Below are 25,769 nucleotides of genomic sequence, written 5' to 3'. Positions count from 1 at the left end.
CTCGCCCTGCTCCAGGATCCTGCGGCCAAGTCGCTCCAGGTTGGGCGCGGGAATTGGCCGGGTTTAAAATTGATAAAAAGCCGAGGTCACCTGCGATGGCGATCCAAGATGGCGGTCTGCGGCTGTAGGGTCTAGAGATCGGCTCTTATCAGCGCGGGTGGCGTTCGTTGCAGCGTGAATACGGCGCGATAAGAGGTCTTCTTCCTTCTTGATAACGAAATTCGACCTCCTCGGGGCTTTCTCTCTCTTCTCGCCGCGATTTTTCAGTCTCGAGCCCGCGGCAGCGGCGTCGGCTCCCGATTAATATTCTCAACTCTCACTCTCTCTTTCTCTCCTTCTCTCTTCCCCCCTCTCTCTTTCTCTCTCTCACTCTCTCTCACTCTCTCTCTCACCCCCCATCTCTCTCTTTCTCTCTTTCTCTCACTCTCTCTCACTCTCTCTTTCTCACCCCCCCTCTCTCTCTCGGTTTCTCTTAATCACTCCACGTCTGTGCACACCATATCACTCATTCATTGTTGATTTAGGAACAGCTAGTAGCGAGGTTCGGTTACTCTATCACGCAATCTGCCCTCTTTCGAGCTTTCGATACGCACAAAACTCCACTCCGCGTACACGCGCACGTACGTATAATCGATTATTGGTAAAATTCCATAATACAATATGTATAAGATCGGCGCCTCCGCGCTCGACCCTGCGTCGCGACGCCCCAGATCCGCCCTCTCGGGTAAAAAGAATGCGCAACGGAGGAAGAAAGAAAAAAAGAAAAAAAAAAAAAAAACTAGGATCCACCCTAACCTCGGGAAAGGGAAATCCCGAAATTCACCTCGACGCCTCCTTACCCACCGCTCGTCACGTGTAGTTAGATTTCGGAGCAACGAGGGTCGCAATACACCTGGCGACAGTTAACATCACGGCGAGATAACCTCCCGATTAACCGCGGTCGAAATACGGCGACGTCTCGCAAGTTAAATTCGCGCCGTCCGATCTGGGGTTGGTAGCCGCCCGATTCCCGGACACCGGTGTCTCCAGTAATCCTGCGTCGCGACGCTGGGCCCGACCGGCACCGCGCAGCGCCTCGATCCTGCTTCCTCAACAAACGACATACTATAAAAAGGTCTACATCAATGACAATGGCAATGACAATAATAACTGATAATAGCAATAACTAATAATCCCTATAATGAATCAATAGCAATAATAGCAGCGGCTCGTAAACAAAATAGAGAACGCCGAGAAGAACCTCTTCCTCCCTCTCTCGCCCCCTCTCTCTCTGTCTCTCTCTCCTCCGCGATTACGCTCTAATTAGGTAATACGTTATTAATAGTGAATAATTAATTCAGCCGTAAGACCGTCACACGTTAATTGCCCTTTTTGCGAGGTATGGGTTACGTAGAAGAGGGGGCCGGCGGGGGAGAAGAGGGGGGTGGAGACCCGGAGAGAAGCGAAGGGAGAGGCCGAGGGAGCATGAGAGAGAGAGAGAGAGAGAGTGAGAGAGAGGGAATTAGACAGAGAGAGAGAGAGAGAGTGAGTGAAAACGAGAGAGAGAGAGAGAGAAACGACGGGGAGACATGTATAGAGCGAGGGAGAGAGAAAGAGAGAGAGAGAGACTCTTGGCAAGGTTTCTCTCCTTTTCTTCCGGCGAATCCCTTCGTCAACGGAAAAAAGCTCAAGAGCGACGTCGAAAGGACGTCGAATAGACGTCGGAAAGACGTCGACGCCAGAGGCCGCCGAAACGCAATTCTTTACACGGTTAATAAAACACACGAGCACATGTACAGTGTAAATATAATATAATATGTATATATATCTATGTGTATATATATGTATGTATGTATATATATACCTTTGTGTTATTTATATATATAGCGACGTCGCTCCCCGCCCACCGGCGAGCCACCTCAAATGTAATAATTGTAATAGTTCGTCACCAACGTGTCATACATATACATATATAGAAAAGCATTTTTTCTGACAGGAACCTCGAGTTGCCTTAGCTTAGAAGTACTTATTACTTGATTCTCCCGACCCCCCCTCTCTCTCTCTGTCTCTCTCTCTCTCTCTTTCTTTCCTTCTTTCTCTCCCTGTCTCTCTCTCTCTCTCTCACTCCCTCTCTCTTTCTCTCCGCATCTCTCCAGGAACAGCGTCCCGCTCTCTCCCTCGGTTTCCCAGCGAAATCGTAAATATAATATTTAACAAATCTCGAAACCTCACCTCGTCTCTCTCTCTCTCTCCCTCCCTCTCTCTCCCCCTCTGCGCATGCGCGTGTATCCACTTCCGGCCAGTACTCGCGCCGCTCCGGATATTACCCGCGCGAGGATCCTACTTCGATACAACATCGTGTATATGTATATANGGGGGGGGGGGCAGGCAGGCAGGCGACCACATCGATTCCACGGATTCCCTTTCTCGGGTTTTTGTCTCGGGGTGCGCGACGACACATTCAAATAAGTGCTCCCCCGTCTCCTTGCCCCGGGGGCGACCTGCCCCCGCGGGCCGGGGGAGGGAGAGGGGTCGCGACGAGATTAAAAGAAGAATCAATAGCGCCCCCGTCCTCGCCCCCCCAACCCCCCAACCCCCCCGGGCGTCGCGGGGACCTCAAAGGCTCGCTATATATTGAAATGCGCTAAGAGGACTCCCTCGACCTTCCGCCGATCTAGCGCCCCGCCACCTCCTGGGGGTTGGGGTAACTGGAGGGGGGGGCACCCCCGCTCGTCCTGGACAAACATCTCGCGAGGGAGGGAGGGGGATTTGCGATCCTCTCTCGCACTCACTCTTCCCATACTTCTCGGTCTCCTCTTGGGGGATGCTGGGGCGCTCTCGCCCCCGAGCCCCCAACTTCCCTCCACCTCCCCGTCCCCTCCACCCCACGCGACGGCGCGCAATCGCCGACCTCTCCTGCATAGCGGCGCGCTCGGATAAGGAGCTTTCGCGAATTATTTCGCCGGACGAGAAATGGTTGCCGAGATTTCCCCGAGCCGGGATACACCTCCCCCTGGGGGGGTGGGAGGAGAAAGACGGGAGGCGAACCCTCCCGGGGATGCAAACGATCTCCCGGGCGGAAATAATGGGGGGCGGTGTGTGTATCGGGGACTCTCCGGGAAGGGGGAGCGATGGGGCTCCTCCGACTCCCCCTCCCCCCGGGGGTATCAAGGAAATCTCACCCCCCCCCGCAGGATCTCTCTAGTTATCGCTCTTCCTATATACTTGTATACATATATACGTATATATTGGTAATGGGACATTTTCTCAGGGGGGGGCAGACTTGGATTTAAAAGTGGACCATTAGGGGCGCGGGGGTGAGGGGGGCGAGGGAGGGGGGGAAAATCCATCGGTTTTTGGAGAGGGAACGGCACGATCCGGCCGGGTCAACGTCGGCGCGAGAAATGTATTAAAGGCAAACACATGCATGCTAAGTAAGGCGGGGGAGGTCCCCCCCCCAGTACATACGTCTTACGTGTACATACTGCACATACCTTCTCATACGTCTCCGCATGCATTACACGCGACTCATACTTGGGAATCGCTCTGCGCGGATGCCACCCCCTTGCCCCCGCTTTTATATATGTGAATGTATATAGGCATAGGTGTGGACATGTGTGCGCGGAGGAATTTACATACACGTGGAGGTGATCTAACGTGTGCGCGTGCGTACCTTATTTCGCGAGATGCGGAAGCACCTGTGTGCTGTCGGCATCCGCGGCCACCACCTACGGAGCGCCCGGGTGGACAATTCCGGCACTGCGACAACGCGTCCGGAATCCCCCCCCNTAGACTTCTTTCTATTTTATTAAATATAGGAACCATGTTGCTGGGATTCGCCTTGCGATTCGCCTTCCTCTCCCTTGAGTTTCTCTTGTTCTTTCCCTCTCTCTCTCTCTCTCTGTCATTCTGGTTGTGTCTCCCTCTTGCCCCTTCTCTCGGTCTCTCTATATCTAGACACGGCTTGGGCGCGCTTTTTTTAGACACGAACTGCGCCCAGTAGTCCATTCCCACCCAGCTCTGGGAACGTCGCCGCCCACCCCGCCCATGATTTCCGCCCGGGCGGGAATCCGGGGGAAAAATCGAGGGCCCGCCGATCCGCCCGGGCGGGGTCCGGGTCCGTCGCGAATTATCCGCCCGGGGATTCCCTAGGGGGCGCGGAGCCTCCTGGCCGGGCGTAAAAAACTGGGGAACGAGACGCGAAAACGGAGGAAAAATGAGCCGCCCTGGGCGCCACTCGACGCCCGGGCGGCGCGGCGCCGGCCGCCCGGTGGCCGGTCGGCGATCTCTATCGATTTAGTAACTTTTATTAATTATTACTTTACATAGGAACGTTTGTCAGCCCGCCTCGACTCGAGGTCGTGGCGCCGATCGAGTCTCTCGGCTACCTTCCTCTCCCCTCTCTCTCTCTCTCTCTCTCTCTCTCTTTCTCTCTCTTTCCGCCTCTCCCTCTTTCTCTTCGTTAGTCCGATCATAGGAATCCGTGGTTTACCATCGATATATCAGGAACTTTTGGGTGCGTTCAACGCGTCGCTCGGTACATCGTTACAAAAATAACAGACAATGGCAATAGCGGTAGGATGAGTAGGGTGTGATAGAGGTTAAAAGTGGGCCCGGGCCCCAGAAGCCTCGAGGGCCCCCACCTGCCACCCTCCGAGCTCGGCCCCCCTCTTAAGGCCCAGCGGGCCCCTCTCCGGGGCCTCATCCCGACTGGGGTCCCGATTCTGGGATTAGCGCGCCCCCGCGAGGGCTGCGACCTCCTGCACCAGCTTCTGCCGTCTGGAATCGGGCCCGTTGCTTTCCTGGCCCGGGCCGTGCTGGGCCTGAGTAAGGCCCACCGATTGACCGAGGCCCACTGCCTGTGTGGTACTTTCGGCCGCCGCCCTGGCTGCCAGCAGGGTGATCTGGTTGACGACGTCCTCCATCTCGTCGGTCAGGGGATTGGCCTCTTCGGGCACGGCCTGGGCCTGGTGGGGCCCCGGGTCGGGCCCTGGTCGGTGGGCCTCCTGTCGGGCCTTGTGCTGCGCCCCCTCGCAGTGGCGCCGCCACTCGGCCACCGAGGCGAAGCTTCGTTCGTCGCAGAGCGCGCAGGCGAAGCGCACCTGCACCAGTCTCAGGGCTCCCCTGCGCTGCTGGTTCCCCAGGTAGCAGCTTCGCTGGTGCCCCAGCAGGCTCGCCTCCTGCGGATAGGCGCGGCCGCACCTGCGGCACACCAGGCACAGCTCGGACTCCAGCTCGCGGCAGTGGGCCGGGAGCGTAAGGCCCTCATCGGGCCCCGGGAGGCGCACCGTCTCCAGCCCAGGGTGGTTTGGGTCCTGCTGCAGGAACGCCTGCATCAGGGCGCGCGGAACCTGCACCTGCGAGCCGCCCTCCACCTGCAGCGACATCGTCGCGCCCGCGCTCCTGGGCCCGCTCAGGCCCGCAGCCGCTACTGAAACAGAACCACGGGAGGAACCCCTTTAGTCTGGATGAGGCCCAATTGGGACGTGGGAAGATCGTCAAGGGTGCTTTCAAACTACCCCCGTAATCCTCAGGCGCTACTGGGATAGAATCACGGAAGGAGTTCCTTCGGACCTGGATAAGGCCCAATGTGGACTTGAAAAGACCGCCATAGGTTCCCCGCGCGTCTCATGGGCCTTTGGGCCTTATGGGCCCCACAGTGAGGCCCCTCAGCAATTGATTCGTACCGAGTCAGTTGTCACAGGCGTTAACCAGCCGCGGAATTTATGTGGAACCTGTTTTTTCCCGGGGCCCGGCAAATCGTTAGTTATTAGCCGGGCCCGCCGGGGAGGGCCCGGCGCCCCCGAGGCGTGAAATTTAATTATGAAAATAAGGGAATTTCGGGCCTGGCTCCGGGGCGGTTCTTTACGGCTCGATCCGCGCGCGTTTACGTCGCGGAATCGGCCGGTATTTACCGACCGGGGAATTTACAGCGCGAGCCGGACGGCCGATCGAGGGGGCCGTAAGGCCCAAAGCCGGTTGGCCGGGGACCCGCCAGGGCGATCCCTGGTCCAGCTGGCCCCGATCTCGGAATCGCTTTCCGAGCCCAGGTTGACAGGTTTACGTAGTGTGGGCCCCTTTACGCTGGGCCCTATGCGGGGCCCATTCGAGGCCTGGACCAGATGAGAGTCGTTACCGGGCAGGAAGTGTTAATGATACCCCTGCTCATTCACTGGACACTCTCCTGTAATTATCTAACGAGATGGAGGAGGATGTAACTCCGCGGGGCCTTATCCTATATCTCTTCCAGGTCGCATTGATAATCATTAAGGAAGAGGAAGACTCGCGAACTAGTTATCACGGTGCGGGATTACGTCTTATCGGCTGCGGATAGGACCCGAATTCGTGGGCCCCCCCTCCTTCCGCTATGGTACGACACCCTTGAAACAATCGGCCGACTCAAAGGGGGACTTATTACTCTTAATGAGGCCTGGTTATTCCTTTGAGTGGCTTTGATTCGCCTCTCGACGAGACCCGGCCGCCCGTTTACACGAGACGAGAGCGAGAGATCTCGCGCCCAGCCTCCGAGGGCATCTTAGAGCGAAGGCGGAGAGGAGCTCATTTGCGTACGGATTGAGATAGTAGTGCTTCGGTGCCCTCCGAGATGTGTGTTTTTGTTTAAATGTGTGACCGCGTACGAGATCCTGATTGCCGGCCGCTCCCAGCTCCAGCGGTTCTCAGAGCGGGCCCAAGGTATTAGAAGTGGGACCTATGGGATGGTCCAGATGACGCGGACGATTTAGAAAAAGGCCCAAACTCGTGATAACACCAAGCGGAAGGGGGTTCGATCATTTGGAAGGAACGAAGAAGTACATTCGGGAGATTGGCCCAATCCGGGGCCCTATGGGCGTTTCGGGGCCCACTTGGGGCGAGGTCGGCGGATGGCATTAGCGAAATTGGGCCTGATTTTGCGAAAGAGGATTGGCAAGGCCGATACTCGAGACGAGGTCAAGATGAGAGCCGCTGGCCCGAAGATAGCCGCGACACATGCTGGAAATTTGTTCCCCGGGAATTTACGAGCGAGTTTCCGTGTCGGGCCCAATACCGCGGGGCCCGGTAAGTGGACGTCCGTCCTTATATTCCGCGCGTAAACCGCGCCGGGCCCACGGGGGAAATTAATCGACGGATCGACGTCTCCTTTCCAGGCGTTCCCGGATCGAAACTGGGCCCTAAGGCCCCGGGGCCCGACCCCGGTCTAAACGCTGCGACATCGAGCTTTCTACATTTTTTGCTTCCTTCTTTTCCTTCCTCTTTTATTTATTTCCGTTCGCGCAGTTTACTCCTGCGCCTCGTTTTGGGCCCGTCGCGATAAAGCGGGAAATAAGGCTCGGAAAGTGGACCCATCGTGAGGCCTCGCGTGGTCGGGCCCCGTGTCAATGTCTCGGCCGCATCGACATTGCGATACATAACTGCATGGCCGCATAGCTGCATAGCTGCAAAGGCCGGGTATGCAACGTTGCATACCACGTCGCGCGACACGTCGGATAGTCGTTCTCACGTGGGCAAGGGGCGCACACGAAGGTAGGAAAGACGTTACGAGCGTGGGCGTGCATTCCTGCCTTCGCATTATCTCTTCCCACCTTCCCTCTCTCTCGGTCGGGCCCCTCGGCCGGGGCCCGTCTCGCTCTCCGGCCGCCCCACCCCGCGCCCCGCGGGGCCCGCCGAGGGGCCTTTTTACTCGCGGCCGGGTTTTATCGGGCCCCGGCCGGAACGGCTGTTTCACACCTCCGCTCGCCCGGGAATTAGGAAATAAATTAGCGCGGGACTAATTTCGTTATCTCGGGCCCACGTAGGAACACCTTGGGACGGATGTCCACGGGGCCCGTGAACCGGGCGAGGGTCTTTCGAAAGCCCCCGGGAATCCGGCGCGTAAGGCCCCGGTTAAGGCCCCGGGCCTTGGGCCCGATTAGCGCCGAGGAGTAATTATCATTCGGGGCCCGATCAACATTTTTAGCCTGGAGTCTTTGGCTCGCTTCAAGGAATCTTTGAAACCGAGATTTCTCTCGGCGAGGCTTTGATTAAGGCCCAGGATATTGGGCCTGATTAACGCCGTGGAGTAATTATCATTCGGGGCCCGATCAACATTTTTAGCCCGGAATCATTGGGTCCCTCCAGGGAATTTTTAAAACCGAGATTTCTCTCGGCGAGGCTTTGATTAAGGCCCAGGATTTTGGGCCTGATTAACGCCGTGGAGTAATTATCATTCGGGGCCCTATCAACATTTTTAACCTGGAGTCTTTGGGTCCCTCCAGGGAATCTTTGAAACCGAGATTTCTCTCGGCGAGGCTTTGAGTAAGGCCCAGGATTTTGGGCCTGATTAACGCCGAGGAGTAATTCACACTCGGGGTCCGATGGGACTGGAATTTTTCGTCTGGTGGTTTCTGGCCGTTCTTTCGGGGGATTTTTCGAATTGAGATTTCGGAGTTGGTTCGGTGGGACCGGAAGATGATCGGGGACCTAGGGAATATTCTCCCTGGATTGACCGAGAGAAGTCGGAGGCTCTTCACTCGCCGTATCACCGGGTGCCAGGCAGGAAGGCCCGTATTATCGGGCCAATTGTCTCACCCCCACCGGCTTGCGGTTCAGCTGACTATAAAATCATTATCACCCCCTCCCCGCCCTTAAGGCCCGATTATCCCATTAATACGCCGTTGTCCGGCCGGCGGCTCGCCGGCGCGTCCGTCGGATCTTTAATTATTTAAATGCCCTCCACCCGGGGGGAGCGACCGGCTCGCGGACGTCTCGGGACCGGCACATAACCGACACGGGAACGACTGGTGACCGACTCGAGAACGACTTTAACCCCAAAGCCTCCTCTCCTAAATTCCCCCAATTTTTCTGGACTTTTCATCGGGGCCCCAGGAAGTGAGGGTTGCTCTTAGGGATTCCACCCGGTACTCGCCCAAGTCCCTAGGGTGGGTTCGATCTCTCTTCGCTCCCGATCTGCGTAACGAGGTCGACCCAACCTCGACCTGAAGGAATCAGCGACTCTCTTTTTCCTAACGATGTGCCAACAGAAGACAGGCCGAAGATAAAGACGTAAGCAGATAAGTCGCAGGGGGGAACCCGACCCGAGGGGCGCAGCATCCTTCCCTCAGGATCTCTCTCCAGGAGAAAAGGGGTTTCATCCCCCTTAATTATCCGGCTGACAATTATTTTTAACGACTCCGCGATATCTTAACGAGCCCTAACCCGTGGCAACGGGGTCGAAGGACCTCCGGGGTGGCTCTTGCCCCTCCGCCAGGGCAGGACACCCCATCGGGGTGGCAACCCCCCACGCTAATTCCCGGCCTCGGTCGAGCGCGAAAAGGGCAGTTTCTCCCCTTTTTCCCTTTTTTCCCGGGAAACTTGATTCGATTAGTCGCGGATTTCGCCCTTTCTCCCACCCCTTCGAAAGCCGCGATATTAAAACCATCCCGAAGGACTCCTCGGGCGCTTCTTCGGGCCCCGAAGCCCTGAAGAGGGCACTCCTCGTATTGTTCGCCCCTGGGCTTCTAATTAGAAAATTCTCGGCGAGCCCTCTCTTCGCTGGCTTCTTATAAATATTTCCTTTCTTCCTTTCTTTCCCTCCCCCCGATCCTTGTTTGCTCGGCTCTTTTATTCCGGGGCGTAACGAGGGCTCGCGCACCGCGAGGGTGGCTCCGTAATTATTATTCAAATATTTTTCTTTGCCCAAGTTCGCCGCATTAATATTTACGACGCGCCTCGGAGAAGGTCCTCCCTTAAGCCACCCCCCCGAATTCTCTCAATTGCCCGCGGCTTTGGAGAGAAATTCTAAAAATGTCCAACATCCACCTTTGTTAATGAGTTATCCCGCGAGTTTGCGGATAATTTTTATTTATCTTTTTTTTGTCGCGGTTAACTTTCTTTCGGAGCTAATTAAATGTTTCACTATTTCGCGATATACTAGATGTGGTACGTTTCAAGAAATACATTTCGGACGCGAGAAGTACATTTTTCAGCCCTTACTTTGAATTTAAACCGACATAGAAAATCCCAATTCACGTTTCAGGTGTCCTGTTTAACCCTTTAAGGGTGTTTATTTCAGGGGCAGGAAGTGATAAGAGGTAGGGAGGTGGTAGAAACCTAACCTCCTCACCTATCAGCCTTTACTTTGCCCGGGGATTCTTATCAATACTGAACATCCCAATAATTCATCTATTTAACCCTTTAAGGTTGTTAATTTCAGGGGGAGGAAGTGATCGGAGGTGGTGGAAGAGTGAGCAGGAGGAATCGAGCGCCTCGCATATCAGGGTCTTCCCCGCGGCCTCTGATAAGCCTCTGGTCGCCTCCAAGTGGAGCGGCCGGCCAACGCGATCAGCTGATTGGCCGTACCCGGCTCCGCCGGCACGTGATGAGAGTAATTAGCTTGCTCGAGGGATAGAAGAAACTGGGGCGTTAGCGTTGCAGACGAGGATTAAGAAGCCTTATCGCTATCGGGACTCGCGCACGTCCAATTTGGATCCATCCCCCTCTCGCGCCTCCACCGGAGTCGCACAGAGCGCGTCGCGGCGACGCGGTCCCAAAGAACCACCGAAATACCCCCAAATTTCCCCATAACCTTTCGACTACGAAAGAAGTGCAATCATGTACCTAGAAAAGTTAGTCTACCCTTCCTTGCCCTTGTTCATGAATTTTTCAAACAATTAGCAATGAGTCAAAGGGCTAATTACGTTGGGTGCCACACACCCACAGTACGACACGAGGGGGAAAAAATTGTTCCGAGCTGCGGTTAAACCGGCGCGTCATTTCCGCAGTAGTCTCGATTGCTTTCTTATCATCCACGGGTGGACGCGCCGCGCTCTGTGTGACGTAGGATTGATCTAAGAGTGACGGAGTGGATGAAGGGTCCGTAAAGGAAGTGGGTCAGGCGAGATTCTCGGGACTCCTGGACCCTCCATGGGGACCCGTGATTAATTCCCGGCAGGCCAGTTGACGGTGATTAGCCTAATCGAGGAATTAGCGTTTCCGCGCCGAGGCCTGGACGCCTGATAAAGCGCGGGAGTCCCGGGGGACAAAGTGCGTCGGGACACGCGATGGAGGAAGGTGAGACCTCGCGAGCACACCTCGGGGACAGGTGTCTTCCGGGGGGATGACGCGTGATAAGGTGACAAAGATAAGGGATACATCCCGAAGATTGATGTCAATCGACTTCTATCCGGAAGGCCTCCTCTTGAGATCGCTCCTGAGTCCCTAACCTGGGATAAGGTCCTCCCAGGGGAGGCGTGATAAGGGCGCCTCTTTAAGGGCGGCTCGGCTTTAAGCCTTTAAGCACCTGACCGTGAAGCTCGTAATTGTCTCGGCGAATCTGGCCGCTCCCTCGGGAGGGCTGGGGATGGTCGACATGCAAATAACCGCGGGGGTGGGTTAGTTAGCTAATGGGGCTGGCAGAGCCGGGGGCGCGAGCGAGTTGATTCGTTAAGGGGTTGATGGCTTAATTGCCCGCTCGCAGCATCACCGTTCCCCCCTCTTTCAGATCGCAGCAACAGGTGGCGCCGCAAGCGGTCCGCGAACCGGATGCGGCGACCTCCCATCCCTCCCCCTTTGCTAATTAATTACCTCGAACCACCTGGGATATCTTATCAGAGGGAGAGATAGGCGAGCCGGACTCGACTCGCGACACGAGAACGCGTCCCGGGACCGACGGGCCCCGTAAGGCCCCGTAAGGCCCCGTAAGGCCCGTTGGATTCCATCGAGCATTCCGGGCCCGTTCCTCGCGAATCTTTGCTTTACGACCTCACGGTAGTCGCTCCTTGGCAATGGCGTTGCACTCGCCGCCTGCTGATGCACCGCGCACTTATGGGCCTTATGGATCGGGCCCCGGTGAGATGACTCACTCGAGAATTCCGGGCCCGCGTGCGGTCGCCGAGGAAATTAGACGGCGAGGAAGGTTCGAGCAAATCAAGGGGATTTCCTCTGGGGAAGTCGTGCGAGTCTCGCGAGAACTCCACCCTCGGGAGGCCCTACGGGCCCAAACGGGCCCCGGGTAGGGGAAGGGACCGTCACGGCGGGATTCCGCGAAGGTATGAAAATTACGAGGCAAACGAGCCGCGGCCTTGCCCGTGACGAATGTTAACGCGGAATCAGCATTTAACGAGCCGAGGGATGCGCTGAATAGCCAATGGGCATGATCGGTCGCGGTTTCCGATGCACCCACGGGGCCCGCCCCCCTCCCATGGGCCTCACCGGGCCCACTGGACCCCATTGGGCCCCGGGCCCCCGCGCCCGCATATCCGCGGCATAAATAGGGCTCGCGGAATTCCGCTCCCACGTACTTCCAGCCGCGAACCCTGGGGCCCTACCCCCTCCTCTTGGGCCTTACCCCCATATTCCGCCATATTTCCGCGCAGCGCGAATTTCCCCCATTTGTATGCACCGATGCTCTCCTCCTCGACGTGAATTATCGCGTGCATCGGGCCCGCGACCTGAAGAGAGATTTAATTCAAGGGGCCCGATTAATTCCTGATGGAGAAAGCGCCCCCCCCTCCCTCCTTCTGTATTTATTTTTTTAATTGAAACAGCGATTACAAGGAAACTCCAGGAGAGGAAGTCTAGGGCCCGCGTGAAATTCCTTGGAGCGAATTCCGCGCATTTCTGGAGTCTTGGAATTTTTACGGGGGAGTAAAATGCGGTAAATGTGGATTTCTTGGGGGGGTTGCCACCCCCCCTGTGACTTGAAGTGTATCAGGCTCGGTTAATCCGGAAATCGGATTGATGGGGATCTTTATGGTGGTTCCTCTCAGCTCCTTCTGGTTCTTCACGTTAATTACGGGGGTAATGGCTCACGGGAGGGGGTGGTTCGGGGGTGGAAGGAACTCCCGGATGGAGTCATAAACCTGAGTTATGTCAGCAGTTAGATAGTTGAATCTCAGTATTCCGTGGCGCGCTTTCGCTCCGTTAATATCTTCATTACTAAATCATCCCCCGGCGGCCACCCCCCCGGGAGGGGTGGTACTCCGCGTTTTCCCGGATTTCTCGCGATGCCTTTCCTGGCCGCCCCGAGAAAAAGGGGAAAGCCTTCTAAGAGGGCGATATTTCCCTCAATTAATGGGGATGCTAGGAATGCTCACCCCCGAGTTATCAACCCTTAGTTTTGGAAATTTCTGTGCCGCGCTGAAGAGGACCAGTCAACCCCTTCTATCGCGTAGACGGTACTTCTTTCTAAGGGCTGCTATTTCCTTTAATTAACAAGAGTTCCGTCTTATCAACCCCTAATTAAAAAGACTCATTCTTCAGAATGAAGGACCGGACAACCCCTTTTCAGGGTGCAAGGAGCCTTTGCTTAGAACCACTCGGGGGTGGAAAAAGATCCCAAGGAGGCGCGCGTAGATCCTAATGCAGGGGGTTGTTCTCCCCGCGTTAACGGCGAGATGGAGGAAAGAGCGCCGAAGGCCAGGGGGTGGAATAGGCTCCGAGGGGTGCATTAGCGGAGTTATGCTCCCAGGGCGAGGTACGTATATCTTGGTTATTTTTTATTACCGCCCCCGGCGGTGGAGGCCGCAGAAGGGGTGCGCCTTCTCCGCCCCCTTGCGGGAATATCCGAGAAATACGTTTTCCACCCCTTTCCAGATTTCGGGCACGAGTCGGCGTCTGCTTAGTCGAGCCTGAGAACCGGATTCGCCGTTTTCACCCCCTGCAACCCTTAACGAGCACCCTCGAGTGCCAATCAGCACCCTGGCCCCGTATGTCGGTCTCGAATCGCGTTTTCCACGCGCCGGCATTGTCCGGGGTGTCCTGGGGGGTAAACTCATATTTATGTGGCCCGGTATTAATGCCGGCTCTTTTTTTAATAACGCCCCGTGACAGCCATACGGGGTTGGATCCGCCACCCGAAATAAAGAGCGCAAGGGGTGCGAAGAAATGCCAGGGGTGGGCCCGGCATACTTGCTCGACGTCATCATAATTCCCCCTTTTCACCCCCCACCCCTTCATTTTTTATAAAAAGAGTGAGAAGAAGATATACACGCGCTCTACCCTCGGGATAAAAATTCATTCAGCCAAAGTAATATTTTTTTTAGATACCAATTAAAAGATAAATATTTCCACTTTGCACGGTACCAATGAAACGTAAGTGCGTTAATAAAAGGCGGATGAACGAAAATAAAAAAACGAAAAAATGTGCACCGCTTATTAGTGAAAAGTGGAACTTATGTGAATTGATAAGCAATGTTTATTATATTGCATTATTCCGAGGCGTCCATTTCTTCTAAAGACGGGATATGGGCTCGTGATAGTTGAAATATGGTTTAATATTGTTTATGCAAATGTTAGGTCGATTTATTGCATTACTGTAGATGGAAGAGAAATTTTCTGGTCTGATAGGGGGGAAACCTTTCTTTTATCGATATCAGCGTCTCTTCGTGACGACTTCCACGTGACGTGTGGCCTTTGAAGGCCGATTGAAATTACCATACCATGACTAAAGAAGCTCCACTTAAAAAGATGGAATTAACCCGGGGCACGAAATCCCGACCGAGAGAAAGCTTCGGCTGGGTTTACGAGCGCGTAAAGCGGTTTTCCGGTTAGGGGATGATTTTTTTCCCCCCCGATATTACACCGACTTTGTTATGCCCGGCCGTAAGAGGGATGTTAAGCCGGGGGTTGATGTCTCTCGCGAGGGCGGATCGCGCGATAGGGCCCCTTCTGCGTGTCGAATGGCGGTGGAAACTTTTTTTTTCCCTTTCCCTCCACCCCAGGAACACGCATAGGAGATCCTAGAGGAATTATTGATGCCCCAAATTGGATGAAGTATACCGGGGGAAGTGTGCGATTAATTGCACGGACGCGGCCACCTAGAAAGCCGGTCGAAAAATCCGTGCAAAATTCCTGGAAAAAGCGAGGAAATCCCAGGAATCGATCGGCTGCCTATATAACTTCCCACGCCCTCCCTGGATCTTTATATTTGACTAAAATCCTGACCTCGCTGTCATTTTCAGGCGGAAGACGTAAACGTAAATCCAGACGGCCGATCGCCTCCAACAAACAGCCGTTCGATTCCTGGCAGTCATTCGCGTGAAGACGACGACACGCGAGCCCTACCCCTCCTGGTATCGAAGAGTCGATTTCCACCCCGAAAAGAAATATGATAAATAATTTCCCGACGCGACGGAGAGAAGTGCCACTTGGTCTAATTTATTGGAGGGACTTCTATCCGGTGTCGCGTTTTTTCTTTCTACCCACCCCTTCGGGGGTGCCCCTCGTTTGCATAGGCTCGTAGGGCCGGAAGGTAGGAATGAAAACTCAAAACAAACACCCCTCGGTGTCGCGTTACGAGGGTCGGCCTGGCTAATTTGCGGCTCGGCTAATTCACGGTGAGAGAGGGATGAAAAAAAAAAAAGAAAAAAGGTCGGTGCCATAAAACAGAGACAGCATTCCGCGGGGGTCCGCGAAGTACCATGAAAGCGAATTACGGTGATTTAAAGTTTTTTTCTCTCTCTCCCCCGACCCCCTCTGTCCTTTAATCACTTCTGGAGGGTGCAATTGTCGAGACTGCAGATTGCCACCACGAGGGGAGGGGGAGAGGAGAGAAAAAAGGGTAATAAGTAATTCCCGGACACGCGCCATGCACCGGCTCCTTTTTTTTCCTACTTTTTTTTTTTCTTCCAGGTTTTAGGCCACGAGATAGAACCACCCCCTTGTTGCTCTCCCCGTCGTCCCTGTTCTGTATTTCCTTTGTTCTCCGTCGAAAATGAGGAGGAAAATATTCTCAGGCATTTTGGAAGTGCTTCTTTAGTTCTTTCGTATTGAAGGTACTATTACGGACGACGGGGGAGGAGGGAAAAATTGTTTGACAATTTTTCGGGACTCTCGGCATTTTTTTACGGTTCTTGGGGGTGGTTCTAGGAGCGCTCGGGGGGCGTCGACGGTTTAGAAAATTCGGGTGAAATTATTTCTCGTTGTTACTGACCTGTTGGTGGCCAGGACGCGACTGAGGCTGGAAGAGAGCCTGGCCTGCATGGTCTACTTGCACCGCTGAAACTGTCACAAGCATGATCTGATTTATTCGGCTTCTTCGTAAGAGTCTACGGGACCGAAAATTGTCAAAGAGATCTACGAATTCGCTAGTCCGGGACAAGGGAGGCAAGATAACCGGAGAGAGATGCAAAGAGTGACAGGCCAAACTCTCCTCGAGATGTAACAAATTGTAGAATCCTTTCACAACCCTCGCGTCTCATCCTGCTTATCAAAATTCCTTATCATTGACTTATCGGGACGGGAAAGCGAGATGGGAGGTACCCATTCTCGCTTTTCCGTATCCTCTGATTGTAAGTGCCAGAAAGAGATCAGTGTAGGGCAAAAGAGAAGGAGCGACCGTCCGTTCGCCACCTACTTATCAGTACCTTGTCTTCAGACTCTCTAATGATAAACTTGAGGACTTTTCGCTAGCGCTTTTCTTTTTTTCGAATTTTCTACTAGTAAGTGCGAGATACCAAAGTGACTTTAGTCGATAGTGTGGACTTTTTCGCGAGTCCGCCAGGCTTTGTTAGTTTTTTTTTTTCGAATTTCCTAGTAACAAGTGCGAGTTAAAAAATGACTTTAGCCAAAAGTGCAAACTTTTTCGCGAGTCCGCCCAGCTCGGTTGGATTTTTCCAATTTCCAAGTATCAAGTGGGAGATAAAAAGTGACTTTAGTCAAAAGTGTGGGCTTTTTCGCGAGTCCGCCCGGCTTTTATCGGTTTTTTTTTCCAATTTCCTAGTAACAAGTGCGAGTTAAAAAATGACTTTAGCCAAAAGTGCAAACTTTTCCGCGGCCCAGCTCGGTTGGATTTTTCCAATTTCCAAGTATCAAGTGGGAGATAAAAAGTGACTTTAGCCAAAAGTGTGGGCTTTTTCGCGAGTCCGCCCAGCTCGGCTCGGCTCTGCTCGGCGCGCTGGCGCGTCCACTCGCGCGTGTGTGGGTCGGCCGGAGAGTACGGTAGCGATACGTTTCTCCGGCAAATAAATAAAACGCAACCGTAAGCGGGGGAATAAAATGTGATTTACAACGGTGGAAAGACAATGGCCGGGGCTCCGCGCACGATAATGTATGCGGATGGCGCGGACTGGTACCGGGGGATACTGACTTCTGATTGGTCGTATCCCGACGCCAGCGCTACAACGGAAAGCGATAAATAACTGCGAGCAGATAAAACCTTTCTTTCTGTCGGGGCTTAACCCGGGCCCTCTTGGCTTAGCACCGCCGCACAGCCAACTTTTCTCTTCCTTTTCGCGAGGAGAACCCCGAGGATCGCCCCCCTCTCTGAGCCCCTCCCCCGGCACCAGGGGAGGTCCCGAGGGACGCTCCCCTCGCCGCGAACCGACCGAAGAACCCCTGGAATTTTTCTCAGATTTTTCTCCTTTCTCCTTTTTGTCCAGAAATTTTCCGCGGGAGAGATCACCTTCGCGGAGGCTAGCGGAGGAAAAAAAAAAGCGCGCCGTAATGGGGTGGTTACCTCATACATAATTACATACAATTATGTACAATCATATTTCCCCTAGTACAGCGACAGACATGAATGTCTTCTCTGCCGACATTGTGTCCCCAGTGCTCGGTAGAGAGGCATTCATCTCCGCCGGGGAAGAAAAACTCTAAAAAGTTCCAGGAATTGATCGCGGATTTCAGAGAACGCGTCCAGGAATTGTGAGGCAGCAGCCAGGAATGGTTTCCTTATGTACCGCGACGTTCCCCGCGTGCAATTACATGCGTTCTTTTTATATATCCAACCGAACGACTCCTGGAAGTTCTTCCAGATTTTCCGAGGATTTGCGATATCAGAATCCTGCGGGAAAATTCGTTATCAGTAGAAGTACGGAGGTGTTAGTTTATTGGCATCCGTTCCCACGCGTCCGATTATATATCCACAATTATCGGTACATAACGCAGGGAAACCCTTCCGGAAATGTTTCCCCGGGCATCTTCGCAGGATTTCTCCGGGAGAGAAGTCGTCCTCGGGGTCGCAAGAAACGGGAGGGGGTGGCTTCCTTATCCCCCGGGGGAGGAAAATGTAAATTCCGCGAAAACTCGGCGAAGGATGCCCCGGGGGTGCGGAAACAATGGAGGGTGTGCGGATCGATCGTCAGCGAGGGGGTGGGTCCCCCCACCGGGGGTGGCTTTCTCAGAAATATGATATTTTCCCCCGAAGCTCGTTAAAAAATATCCAATGCCCTCGGCTCCCCCCGGTCCAAGGGATGCCCTTCCCTCTTCCGAGTTTACGCGGAGCGAAATCGATTAAAACCCCCGAAAACCGTCCTCGAGGGTGTCCTTCGCTTTTTTAGGGGTGGTAGAAGGGGCGCCTCCACCCTGCCCCCGATCCCTTCGTCGCGCTCTAGATGCACTTAAGGGATGAATCGACAGCCGAAATCGGAGGCTGGAATTTTCACGTTTTCGGGGTTTTCGGGATTCCAGGGGTCCTCGCCACCCTCCCGCCCACCCCCCGGGGGCGCAATTATTTAAAGCACCAATCACGAAATGAAAGAGACTCCGATGTTCGGCTTATTTTTCCATGCGGAAGGAACCCTGCAAAGGCTTTTCCGAGGCGGCGGGCAGCAATGCCGAAAATCAAACGCGGGATGCAGATACCCCCCGACCCCTTTGCTACATTTTTGGGGGGTGGCTCCTTTTATGGCCGCTCGTACATGCGTGGCCGTCCATCCCTCGTATCCGGCAAAAGCGCGGAGAGATAAAGGGAGATAAATAAAAAAAGGAGACGACAGAGAGGGAAAAAGGTCCGATCGGCTTTGCGGGGCTAGAAGGGGTGGCGGGGAAATGCAATGGCCTAGGGGTGCATTTCTCATTCCGGGCCCCGGAAAACGGGGCCGGAGAATGGGCGAAATTAGTCCCGCTGGATATATATCGAACCCCTTCGATTTTAAATTTACGAGCGCACCCGGCGATCATTGGCAGCCCTTAATCGTTATTTCGGATTTATGTCGCCCTTGTTCCCGCACCCCTGCGCCCCGCCCCACCCCCCGTAAATGTTGAATTTATTTCAACGTCGCATTACCCCGGAATACATTTTTAATACAACTTTTCTTCGCATTCGCGTTATAAATGGGGTCGAGCCGACGAGACAACGGGGTGCATAAGTCACGGGACAATTAATATCGATCTCCCCTGATAAGGGGATAAACCCCGACGGGGCTTATCTATACAGATGCAAGCGCGCCCTGTTTGCATTACTTGCATTACTCGCATTACCTCCACAAAGAGCATGGACACCCTATTATGCATCATCACGCGTGCCCGAGTGCAAGGGTGCAGATGCAGCTGAGATGCAACGGGGAAATTTCGGGGGTTAACTACCCCCCGTGTCCCAAAAGTCGAAGGTGCCCCCAACTTGGAATCCCCCCCTGGTTTTAATATTCCGGAGCGTCTTTCGCCTTCTAAGACCCACCCCCCGCCACCCCCGCAACCCTCAGGGCTCGCTGTGTCTGGCTTCGAATTTTAATAACTCCGGGAATGCTCAGAATCCAATAATGTCCTCTCTCGTCTCTCTTCGGGCGCATGTACATGGGCTTCGAGGAGCTCACTTTCATCCAGCTCGAAACCGCCCCCCCCCCCCGTCCAAGTCTGCGGGGGTGGGTTTCAGTGTGTGAATACGCGCGTAGGTGCACCCCCGGAGAATCTCATATTCCCGAATGACGGTGCCGGTTCGACCCTCGAGTTATTCTTGCCACTTTTTTCTCCCCCCCCCTCCCGCGGCATAAAATTACCCCCGCCCCCAAAGTCAGATCCTCCACTTTTACGGGAATACCGAAACGCGCCCTGAGGTCTCGCTAATCCTAGGGGGGGTTCCTCAAGGAGAGCGCGATGAAAGGGCCACGACGGGAAATCCGAGTTTCCTCGACTTTTCGGAAAATTCGTAGGAAAAAGGAAAAAAAAANGGGGGAGTGACCGGAGAATGATAACGGAGGAGCCAAGATTTGTGAATACATTAGAGGTCGGCCCTCCCTCCCCCGGAGGGAACGAAGGGGATGAAGGGGATGGAGGGGACGGGGTTCCCGAGGGAGAGCCGGGTATTTATTTCGAGGAATCGAGCCGGGACTTTTTCGCCGATCCCTCGGAACTCCCCCCCCCCCTCCTCTCCTTCGGGATCCGATTCTTAATTTCTGGGCGTCCCTATAAATCCCGTTTTTTGTCCTTCTCTCTCCCGCTTCCCCCTATCCGTCTGTCCCTCTCTCGCCCGAGTAATTGCGATTTGCCATTAGCCGTCCGTACCTAGGCGAACGGGAGTGACAGTTCCCATTCTGGGCCGGGATAACTCTCCGACAAGTCGGATGCAAATTGCCGGCCCGGGGAATAAATCCCGAGGGTCGATCCTCGGCCCCGGTAAACGAGGATTAATTGCTCGCGATTATTAAGGGAGAAGGCCTGCCCCCCCTCCTCGGCCGTCTTCCTCCCACGTCCCGAGACGTCTGTTGCTCTCCCTCCCTCTCCCACGGGACCCCGTCGCTCCCTCTCCCTCCCCCCACGAGACCGATGGCGGTTTATATTACGCGGATTCATATTACCACCAATTAAACTCCTATCCCACCTCTGGCTCTTGGTGTTCATACGTTAGGCCTCGTATCTACGCTCCCGGGTATACCGGGTGGCCGGGTAAGGCCCAAAAGTAAGGCCCAGAACTCCTCGAGCGCGGTACTTAATCGCGACGCATAATTCCGGATCCTCGACATAAAGGAGAAAAGGGACGAGGCGAGAATCCTCGGGGATTTTTCCGGGTGGAAGCTCGAATAAGGCCCCCCCCAGGTATGGGCCCTATGCCCCCTTTCTCTCGTGCTCCGCCATTTTTGCCTCGTTAAATCGTGCGCGCCGCCGTCCGAGTCTCCGCGAAGGTGAGAAACGCACCTCGGTAATCCCTAGGGACCTCCCGTGAGAGGCACTAAGATTTCTAATATAGAGGTACGCGTAAGGCCCATTCCCCCCTCCTCGTTATCCCACCCCCTGGTCGGGTTCTCGAGAATTGCGGGATTTTTGAGTGGCCGACTCCGTTACCTTGGATTAGTTTCCTACTCGTCGCTTGTTAGAAGGAGGATTTGAAGATGAGAGAAGGTGGGCCCGTAAGGCCCAGTTGGTTATGGACACCCGGTAGAGGAGGGGCCCGCGAATACCTCCACCGGAGAAGAGACATTAATATTAAGAGTCCCCACCCGGGCGGCCGAAGATGGCCGATAAGACTTTTATAGTCCGCCCGGGTGGCGGGCGGCTCGCGCATTGCCAAATCACGAGGTCTCCCCGCGCGAAATCGGGCCTCTTGGTTTTGGGCCTTACATCGAGCTACTCTCGAAACTCCTTCCAATGAGATTTAGGACCGCACTTTTCCACTCAGGGTGTGAAGGATGACGATTAGGAATCGCGAAGAGGGGATAAAATTGGTTCCGGAAAATGGGCCTTACGTCGTAATTATTGCGATTGTTGTCAGAGTGGTGGAGAGGGCGGAAACGGGGTTGCTGGCGGTCCCCGGATTCGGCGAGCTAGTCTTTAAACTTATCCGGAGGGGCCCGATGTTCCCGAGGTTTCTGGGCCCGAGCGCAGCTCGTTTGGGCCCTACGCTCCCGGCGGAATAAATAAGGGACCACGTGGGAGGGAGAGGGTGACCCCTTTGTAGTCGGTTGGTGATAATTTTTAATCAGCGCTCGCTCTTCGCCGGGGAGGGGGAGGAGGGGGAGGGGGGAGCTCCTTTGTGCGGGCCCGAGGCCGGGCAAGTATCGGTGGCGGGCCCCAAGGGACAGTAGGGTCCTTTTAATTGGGAGTGGCGCGATCCAGGAAACCCGAGGTCCCCCTACGAGGATCGTTGGTGAGGTCGCGGAGCGGAAACTCCTCGAGAAGACACGAAGAGGGGTGGGCCCAAAATAGTGTCTCCGAGGGGCGGTAAGGCCCCGTTCGAAAAGGGTTATTAAGTCCGGATGGTCTGTTTTGACAATTTGCCGGTCGCGCCTCCCGCGGCCGGCGATAAAACGAGTCCGCGGGGCTACCACGAGCCGGGTAGTCGTTAGGTCCGCGGGGCCTTATGCGGGGCCTTACCCGGGGCTCGGACCCCGGCGAGGTATGCAACGCCGCGGCGCTCGGCGGGACTCTCGGACCGGCGGGCACGCGGAGCGCCACCGAGGGCCCATTACGACTCTCGGCATTCCTCGGGCCCGAGCTTTACGAGAGCGAGGATCGCACCGGGCCCCGGAGAGGGGCCCGTGATTTCGAGCGCTCGTCCGGCCCTCTCCTGGAACTCGTTGGCCTCTCGCCCGTAAACACCGGTAGCTCCGGGATCACTGGGTGACGGGGGGATCCCTAGGGAACCGGTCCGACCCTCTTCCTGGTACGAGTGGGCCCCAGCACCCCCGCCACCTAATCTCCTTTTCGCGGATTGGGCCCTATCCATGACGAGAATTTCCCAGTCGCGCACAAGACTCCATTTATCATGAAAACCTTATCGATGCTGTCAAATCGGGCCCTTCTCTATTTTCCCCTAGATGTGACCCTTCCCCTTCCATCGGGCCCTTTTTACGGGGCCCGAGGCGTCTCAGCTCCAATGCCGACGACCATTCCTCGCGACGTGGTCGTAGTGAGGCGACACTACCGGAGTTAAGTGGCGAAACGGGGGAAAAAACCGCCACGGCGGAAAAGAGCGGGGCCAGTCGGGCCCCGACGGGCCCGAAACAAAGGAAGCGGGCGGAGGTGCGACGATCGAGGGGCCCGGGAATGAGAGGAGGCGGTGGGGCCCGTTGGGTCCTTCGTCAAAAAATTCATTCCGCTCGTCCTGCGCCCGAGACGGGCCCCGAAGATTGGGCCCTACCGAGTTCCGCGGGTCCCGAGAATTCCGCAGGCATCATCGAGGATCCCCAAGGACCTCCTCCAGGATTCTCCTCTCCCCTCTGTGATTAATTATTAAATGCGATCACGTTACGGAAAAATGGGCCCAATTTAGGGGAGGCAGGGAGGGGGTGTCCTCCCGAGTCCTGCGGCGATTTCCGACCGGCGAAGCCTGATTGCGCTCCCAGGGGGATGGCGCCTCCTTATTAAGAACTTCCCACCCCTGGCAATATCAATGGCTTATTACTAATATAATCTTCCCTCTGAATGGCCGGTGATTGCGGGCTGCAACCCTTCCCTCCCATGAAAGATGTACCGAGTAATTGACGTATATAAGGAGGGCGAGTCGCGCGTCCACCCCCAGGAACCACCTCCTCCGATCGGGGAAACTTGGCGATTGGTCGCGGCGACCACCCCCATGCCAGGGGGTGGTCACAGGGGGGTGGAAAACGGGGGCCGGGGAAAAAGTGCACCTCGATCGGGGAGAATTCCTGCACCCCTCCGCCACCCCCTAATTGGGGTGCACTCAGGTTCTCCGGACAATTCAGAATCCGCGATGAGAGCGCGACCACCCTTGCCGGGAATGGCGACCCTTTCGCGCTTAACGATCGAATTCTAGATACTTTCCACCCCCCGTCCCACCCCCTGCGAAACTTTCACCGCAACCCCGTAGGGAAATTGCTGGCCAATCGAACGAGGGGGAGGAAAGACTCCGCCAAGGAGGAATTGCATCCCTTCGAACTTCTTGCAACTCTTAACCCTTTCATCCCTTACTTCCACCCTCTGCCACCCCCTTGATTTCGAGGGCGCGGCCTATTCGGAATTCTCAGGGATGTGAATTCGGCTCATGTTCTTCGGTATCATTCCTTCGTCCTCTTCCTATGGGGGTTGAATCCACCCCCTGTTCATAAGGACGAATAAATCGCGAAAGGCCTCCGAGGGTAGCGGCGTGCATGTGGCTCGGGAAATACGAGAAAGAAACGCAGGAAGGGGACGAAGGGGATGAAAGGGGGTGGTCCGTATGAACTAATTTCAAATTCATTCACCCTCCCCGCAGCAGCCGGTGCGGCCCGAAGAGAAATCTCATTTTCTCTGGCCCGAGGGCCACCCCCTCCCCCGCTCTTCGTCCTCCCCCCCGCTTTTCCCCTCACCTGCAAGCCGAACGATATTTGCCTAAGGAAATTCAGAAAAAGTTTACACACGAGTTTCCCCTCGTTTTCTCGGGGAGGGGGGCAGGCTGACAGGGTCACCCCCGAGGAGGGTCTCCAGGACTCCCCGCCACCTCTTGGGACCCGAAACCACCCTTCTTAATATCCCGACTCCCGGGAAGAAAGGAGTTTCCCTTTTTTTTTCCTTTCGCGTCTCCTTTTTTAAATCCGAATTTGCGTCTCCTTTTGTAAATCCGAATTTACGTCTCACTTTTTTTAAATATGTACTTCCTTCTCCAAATCTGAACGCCCGTTTCTTTTTTTGAGATCGTTAAACCACCCTTATTAATTTCCGCGTCTCTTGAGAAGAAAGGACCTTCCCTTCTTAAAGCGGAATTGAAGTTTCCGCTGATTTTGGAGGAAGGCTTTTATAGAACCGACATTTCGAGAAGAACAACAAATTCACGGGTGGAGAGAGATTTTCTTGAGATTACGATTAAGATAGGAAAAATCGGTCCATGAAGGGGACGCGCTTTTAATATTAACCCTTTGAGCGCTGGGGACCTATAAGTGTGCCCGACGTTTGGTCCAATATCGCTTGCACGCCCTGGCGAAATTCGCCCATACGCCAACAGGGCTTACCGCTCAAAGGGTTGATTAACGAAGTTCAACGAGAGGTATTTAAAATCGACGACGATCGGAAATTCGTGGCTTTCGGGAAACCAGGATTTATCGATAAAAGGTGTTTTTTAAAACACCTCACTTTTAAACGTCGCGACTTTGAAGGGGGAAAAAGAAAAATGGAGTCCGCCGTAGGATTTCGTTCTGCATTTAAATTCACTTATTCTTCCCTGGGTTATAAGGGAATCGAGAAGGAATCGATCTCTAACGTGTCATTCGGAGCTCCCGTTTATCCATGAGGTCCTTTGACTTCCTAAAACGAGGGGACCGGGGGCGGACGCGATTTGAATGCGATCGATCCCTAATAAATTAGACGAGTCCCTGATAATGGCGCCGCTCGTAGCCGAGGAGATTACGGAGGACACGGCCCTCGGTGATAAGACCCGGGACGGGATCGATCGGGATCCAGATGACGAATTAGGGACGCGGATTCGTTATCGGGACTCCTTTATCAAATTTCCCGACTCGGGCCGAGAAGGAGAAGAAAATCGGAGATCTCTCCCTGGTGGAAACCCTCGAAAATGGCCGCCGGCCATTTTAGCGACGGCCGCCCTAATGTATGACAAATAAGAGAGAATGTCCTGGCCGAGGGATGCCGACTTCTGGGGAGCAATAAATGAATACGTATAAGGTATCCGTCGAGCGTCGTCTCGGATTTGAAATGTAAAGATGGCCGATGTATTCCGTCTATACGGAGGCCTTGCGTAGCGCCCATGCATAATCCCCGAGAAAATCGTTTGTAAGCCTCCCGAGGCCGGAGATAAGAAATAGGGATACAAAAACTCGCGGAGAATCCCGAAATCATTTCTTTTCCCTCTTAGTTTTTACCCGGGAGCCCTGAAAGGGTGCGTCGAGGGCTTAGCGATTTATCCCCCGCGTCCTTATCAAATGGCGGTGGTATCATTTTTTTTAGGGAAGGTCTGGGTACTCCAAAATTGTATCCAGAGCTTATCGAGCTACGGCAAGTGTCGTTATCAGAGACTAAATCCGAAATAAAATTTCCGGGCCGTGGAATTATTTTTTTTAGGGATGGTCTAGGTACTCCAAAGTCGTATCGAGAGCTTATCGAGCTACGGCAAGTGTCGTTATCAAAGAGGGAAAAATTGAAATAAAATTTCCTGGCCGTGGAGTAATTTTTTTAAGGGAAGGATTACAAGTTCTAAAGGTGCATCGAGG

General features: G+C 54.6%; 1 protein-coding gene across 1 annotated transcript in view; it reads right to left on the bottom strand.

The window, feature by feature from the left end:
• Positions 1 to 4,425: 4,425 nt before the first annotated feature.
• Positions 4,426 to 25,769, bottom strand: part of LOC105695147 (zinc finger homeobox protein 4) — a 47,499-nt gene continuing 26,155 nt past the window's right edge. The window contains exon 5 of the mRNA XM_023433401.1: positions 4,426 to 5,410. Within this exon, the coding sequence (XP_023289169.1) occupies positions 4,710 to 5,410 (701 nt within the window). The 3' untranslated portion in view covers positions 4,426 to 4,709. The remainder of the gene's footprint in view (positions 5,411 to 25,769) is intronic.

This window comes from Orussus abietinus, unplaced genomic scaffold (genome assembly GCF_000612105.2).
Source record: "Orussus abietinus isolate OABI.00-Male unplaced genomic scaffold, Oabi_2.0 scaffold82, whole genome shotgun sequence".
NCBI lineage: Eukaryota > Metazoa > Arthropoda > Insecta > Hymenoptera > Orussidae > Orussus > Orussus abietinus.
The sequence above is the reverse complement of the archived record's forward strand: the minus strand, read 5'-3'. Positions and strand labels throughout refer to the sequence as shown.